The 5,699-nt window shown below is 37.4% G+C and overlaps 1 protein-coding gene across 1 annotated transcript; it reads right to left on the bottom strand.

The window, feature by feature from the left end:
- Positions 1-242: 242 nt before the first annotated feature.
- LOC127083841 (uncharacterized) lies at positions 243-3,669 on the bottom strand. Its single transcript, XM_051024178.1, has 5 exons — positions 3,382-3,669; positions 1,371-3,211; positions 1,040-1,241; positions 753-946; positions 243-656 (listed from the first exon to the last, which is right to left on the bottom strand). Exons 2-5 carry the CDS (start codon positions 3,187-3,189, stop codon positions 577-579), a joined length of 2,295 nt encoding a protein of 764 aa, XP_050880135.1. The 5' UTR covers positions 3,190-3,211; positions 3,382-3,669; the 3' UTR covers positions 243-576.
- Positions 3,670-5,699: the final 2,030 nt, after the last annotated feature.

Here is a 5,699-nt window from a genome sequence, read left to right as displayed (position 1 = left end):
CGTTAAACCAACTCGGTTAGTAGCTGTGCAGAGACATCAAGCATAGGGACACGGATTTGAACCTGCGACACCAGACATCAAGTGTAGGGACACGGATTCGAACCTGCGACACACCGCTTATTCATCCAAATTATGGTTAATTTCGGCAAGTAGACTAATTAACCGAAAAAAAATTGTTAAAAGTATTATTCAATTTTTCTATCTATAAATAAAATGAAAATAATCACTGAAAATCACTCACATAAGAATAATATTCTTTCTACATTTGTATTAAATAAAATTTATACAGATTCCACCATTTTATCTTATTATCCATGTTCAAAATGGTGGAACCTACATTAATTCGATCAAAAATGAAAATTAGGAGGTTCTCTATTTTCCCAAAGTTGTAAACTCTAGTGTAAGAAATACTACAAAACAATCAACTACTGTACAAGAACATTGCCAATCATATACCAACTGATACATCAACAACTTATTTCCTTTCACCTGTCCAGTAAACTCCTCCCTACTTTCCCTCTAATTTTAAGATTAGTTTTCATACCAGCAATCAAGCATGGTTCTTTTCATCGTTCGCTAATGGTTTTCGAACGAGTCTCCAGGATTCACATTCTCATCGTCTTTCTGACTAATGAAAATCTCATGATCATCAAACCCTGCAAACCGATGAAAACATGTTAGTCAATCACATTTTCTACCTCACTAGCCTCTACCAGTAGTTTCCACATTTGTGAAAATAGACTATTGTTTACCTTCACAAATTTCTTCAGGTTCATCATTTAAAGGCCTTAAAAGCATTGTGTTAATGGAGGACGAATCGAGTGTCATCCAATCGGAGTTCCCGTACTCTTCTAAGTATAACTCCCGTGGCCTGATCCAGTCTTCGACATTAGACATGTTATCGAATGACAAGGGGTCACTAGATTCTTGTTCTTTATTCATAAACCTGAAAGAAAATCCAACGATTCAATCAATATAGGCTCAAGTCGGTTTCAACGGTATTGAAACAATTTATTGATATACAACATTTCAAGCTTACATTTGTCTCAATCGTAAGTTGTATTGAACAAAGACGAGATCAGTAAGATGTTGGCGCTCTATATAATTCCTTGTATTGATTATTTGTTCAAAAGGAATTTGGTTTCTCTTGCAGAATATCACACTTGATGTTTGGCTAAGAATGCGAATTGCTAAGCGTGACAAGTTAGGACAGCCTCCTCCATATGTTGACCACCATTCAGCTACAAAAACGGAAAATGTAAGTGAAAATTTCAAAGATGCTGCTTGAAGTTAGAAAAGTTAAATCACGACATAGCGACCGAATATACGAGTATGATACTATCTGAGTGAGTCGCTTATTGGCCACTTACAAGGAAGCAGATTATCTCTAGCTCTGATTGCCATCTTTCTCCCAAAGTCTCCTGCGGCCGACTTATACAAGTTTAACTCTTTGATAATTTTATCTTGGACTCGTGTATCAGGTACCAATCTCTCTATGCAGTCGAACATCCCGGAGAGAATCTCGCTGTGTATATCCCCTTGAATGCTATAGAAGAATTTCGGATTAAGAAAGAAGCCTGCGGCTTGAAGAGGATGATGCCAAAGCCTATCCCATCTTTGATGTATAATATTCCAGTACACCATATAATCCTCCCTCTTGAGAAGCGCTTTTTTAATGGCTTCTTTTGCTCGGTACATGCCAGCGTAAGTGTATCCCATTGCAGGTCTCATCTCACTCGAAGCTATTCTCAGAACTCTCAAGAGTGGAAGTGTCAGACGGACAATCATTTCACACGACGACCAAAATGTTTGATTGCTTAGAATATCCAACATTTCCAAGCCTGCTGTTTTCTTTGAATATGGGCAATCCATCCATTCCTGAGAAGTAACCATGGCCTGTAAATTGTGTCTAAGATCAACCATTCGTTTCAATGTGGTGAAGTTTGTCGTGAAACGCGAGGACGAGGGATCCACAATATCATTCCCCAAAGTATACCTTCTAACCATATTCAAAATTGCGCTGTAATTGTAGACAAATCTCGTGACAGATTTAGCTTGTTCAATTACCGCACTAATCCACTCAAGATTTCCGAAATCTTCAAGTATCAAATCGATGCAATGAGCTGCAGAAGGACTCCAATAAATGTTAGGAAAAGCATCGGTTAGCCTTTTTCCGGCAACAGCATACTGTTCTTCTCCCGATGTAATCACTTGCACAACTTGCGCGACCCCAACTTCTTCCACTACTTGTTTTATCAACTCGTATAAAAACTCCGCCGATGTCGATATCTCAGTCGCATCCAAGGATTTCAGAAAGACTATACCTTCAGAACAATAAGCCAAAAAACTTATAAGTATTCTACCAGCTTCTGTAGTCCATTGATCAACCAAAATGGAACAGCCAGTCCTCCCCCATGTCATCTTGCATCTATCAATATCATTCTTCACATCTTCCACAGAGTTTTTCAGGACCCAGCCACGAAGCTCATGATGTGAGGGACGTTGAAAACCCGACCCCCCGGAAGCAATTGCTTCAACCATTTGCTCAAAATATATCGAGTTCACAGCATCAAGAGGCGCACCGATATCATACAAAAACCTTCCTATAGCCATATGAATATGATTGTCCACCTTTTTCGGAAACAACGCATTCTTCTCCACAGCGGCAACAACAGTCTCAGCCTCAGAGTTTGAATAAACCACTACTGCAGGATTCTTAGTAGCTCTAATCTTCTTCCTTCTCTCTACACTTTTACTCATTCCATCACCCGGAGACTGTAACATGTGACATGAATTTTGTTCCACTGAATCAAGAACTCCAATAGGCTGCTGCACCATATGATTCACATCCATTTGATTAGAAGCACCATTCAAAACAGTAGCTAAAGGATTAACATTCATAATCTCTTCCTCAATTTTCTGTCTCTTCCTCTTTTTCACCACAACCCCATCCAAACTCTGTTGCATATGAATCCTAACATCAGCAGGGACACTGCTGCACATTGAAGCATTCCCTTTCTGACAAGCAAGGTGTTCCTTAAACCTATGAATCCCACCACCTTTGAACATCTTAAGACAATATATACACTTGAGTTGCACTTTCTCCCCATTCTTAAACAACTGACAATGCTTCCAAGCTGGGTCATGTTTTTGTGAAGTAATTGGCACCGGTTCAAGATTTGAATCCATAGAACAACCCAGTTAGTGTAAACTACAACAAACAACAAGCAATTTCTCATTAGTCATGACCCAAGTTCATATTCAATCCCTATACTGATAAATTATCGTAAAGTTTCAATCTTTGCAGCATAAACCTTAAGTTTATCAAATAAAAAACGACAATTTAAGAAAAGACATACGAGGAAGAATGAAAGTACATACATAGCCGGTTTATTGGATCGATTTATGAGTGGGAGAGAAGAACCGAGTTCGTGTGAGAGAGAAGAGAACCGTGGAGATGGACCGGTTAGGGTATACAGAAGTAGTGCTCCGGTTGGGTTGGATTTGAGTGGATCCGGTTTCAGCGGTCAAATGATGGTAACTGAACCGGTTTATTTCGCCACAAGGAAGGGAAGAACCGATATTCGTGCCGATCCTCTCCTCCGAAGCCGGTCTTCTGCTGCTCGTATATTTTGTACACTTCTCACACTGGTTTACCCTCAAACCCAAACCCTTTTTTCTATTTATTTATTTAATTATTAATTTATTTATTATTAAAATTATAATAATAAACCCACTCGCCATTACTAAGCCCACAACCACTCTTGATAAAAAAAAAAGCCAGCATAATAGGCTAGACCATTTAGCATGTCACTCTCCATTTATGCGAAGATGTTTGGGTTTGCAAATACCCGGAAAAAAATAAAATAGAGTAGGAGGGACACGTTAAAGATGCGGTCATACATTCTTATTTATTAAAATACAAGCATGATTATGTAAACGGGTCGAATTCGTTTTACAAACTTCTCAAATATGTAAAATAACGGTAAGATCCCAATTTTGACCCTAAGATCCCTCGTGATATCTCATCATATGCATTGCCTTTGGATCACACATTAGCATCCTCCTTACCCCTCATTCATTGGGTTTGCATTGGGAGAGATCACTAATCACATTTGATTGTATCATACTTTATTTTTCATTATTTACTAACCAAAATGCCAAAAATATGTCTATGTATAGTTTAACTCTTTTGTAGGTAGTGTGTGTGCTCACCTATGCCTCATCAAGTTCGTATATAGGGTTCGAGACCCTCAATGCAAGGAGACCAATCAAGAAATGGTTCACAATGGCTCTATACATTATATATGGATCCCCATGGTCTTCACATATCATTTTGATCAAGAATTCATCAAGAGTTTGAAGCTTGTTGACCTTGGAAACCCTAATCCATTTGGGTATCTTGTGTGACTTCCTCAGCAAGTTTCTTCAACATGTGATCAAATATTTCAAGGGATACTTTATATTACATCATCTTACACATATATGATCTTCCATGAGTCCCCAAAATCAAGAGAATGTCAAGCTAGTAAGATGGTTCATGGTGGTTGACCAGAGAAAGTCAACTAGTCAAAACTGGGGTTCCCTAGACCCTATCTCCTACAATTTTTGTCATATGAAAATTATTCCAAGAGAAACATTACTCAAAATGACATTCCAAACAACTTTCATGTTGACATCAAGAGCTAGTTTTGCTTAGAAAGTCATTTTTTATGATGAAATATTATAAGTCATTTTGTCTGAACCCTAGTTAGGAGGTCAACTTCCCAAGATCATAACTTGTTCAATTTTTATGATAGGAAAGCCATTAAAATTTCATGATCAAATTCAAGATGTCTACTTCAACTTTTATGTTTGGAGGAAGTTCAAATTCAACTTGAAAATGCATGTGCCAAGAAGAAACATTATAGGTCATTTTGGGTCATTACCATTAAACAAGTGATTTTCCTCAACTTCTAAAATACATAACTCCTTCATGCAAAATCCAAATTAGGTCAAATTTGTGATCAAATTAAAGATGTTTGAAAGATATATAACTTTGATGAAAGAAGTTTTTCCATTTGAAGTCCATAACAAAAGTTATTCAAGATGGAAGAAGTGAACATATGACTTGGTACTTAGAAAATTTTCAAATATGTTTAATTTTCTAAACTTCCACCTTAAAATTCATCATTATCAAAGCTTCAAATGAAAAGGTGTTCAACATAAAAGTTGTTCCCCTTGATCTTACCTTTCCAAAAAGTCTAAGATCATCTCATTTGGATCAATATTGAAGGACTTACACATGGGTGAAATGTATGGTACCATTTGGAAGGATTTCATGATCAAACTCATTTCAACATTGCATGGCTTAATGCATTGCTTTCAGCATGACCTGTGCACGATTTTAGACCTTTTTAAATTATTATTTGGGCTTTGCACACGCTCGTGCTAGCTCATGAAAGAAGTTACTAATTTTGGATATTCAAATGGAAGTGTGTGAAAAGCATATGCATTGGCTATAAATACAAGTGCAATGAGCTCTGAAGTTCATCAACACCTTGCCCAAGCTTTGCCAGAGTAATCCAAACCCTCCATTCCATAGAATTCTTGAATGTTTCATTTGAAATCGAGCTTGAACTTCATCTTCTATTTGGAAGTTCAAACTCCAAGAAGTCATTGTCATTTTCATCTCAATTGATCACTACAAGCAAGAGGAA

This window comes from Lathyrus oleraceus, chromosome 5, assembly GCF_024323335.1.
Source record: "Lathyrus oleraceus cultivar Zhongwan6 chromosome 5, CAAS_Psat_ZW6_1.0, whole genome shotgun sequence".
In the NCBI taxonomy this organism is placed as follows: Eukaryota; Viridiplantae; Streptophyta; class Magnoliopsida; order Fabales; family Fabaceae; genus Lathyrus; species Lathyrus oleraceus.
Note: the sequence above shows the minus strand (reverse complement) of the source record. Positions and strands in the feature narration are given on the sequence as shown.

Bases quoted from the DNA above. Each gene is read 5' to 3' on its own strand.
- LOC127083841 (XM_051024178.1), bottom strand. From the start codon at position 3,189: ATGGATTCAAATCTTGAACCGGTGCCAATTACTTCACAAAAACATGAC. The intron at 1,242-1,370 runs GTAAGTGGCCAA...CCGTTTTTGTAG, and splicing joins TAGAGATAATCTGCTTCCTT to CTGAATGGTGGTCAACATAT. The intron at 947-1,039 runs GTAAGCTTGAAA...ATTTTCTTTCAG, and splicing joins AACTTACGATTGAGACAAAT to GTTTATGAATAAAGAACAAG.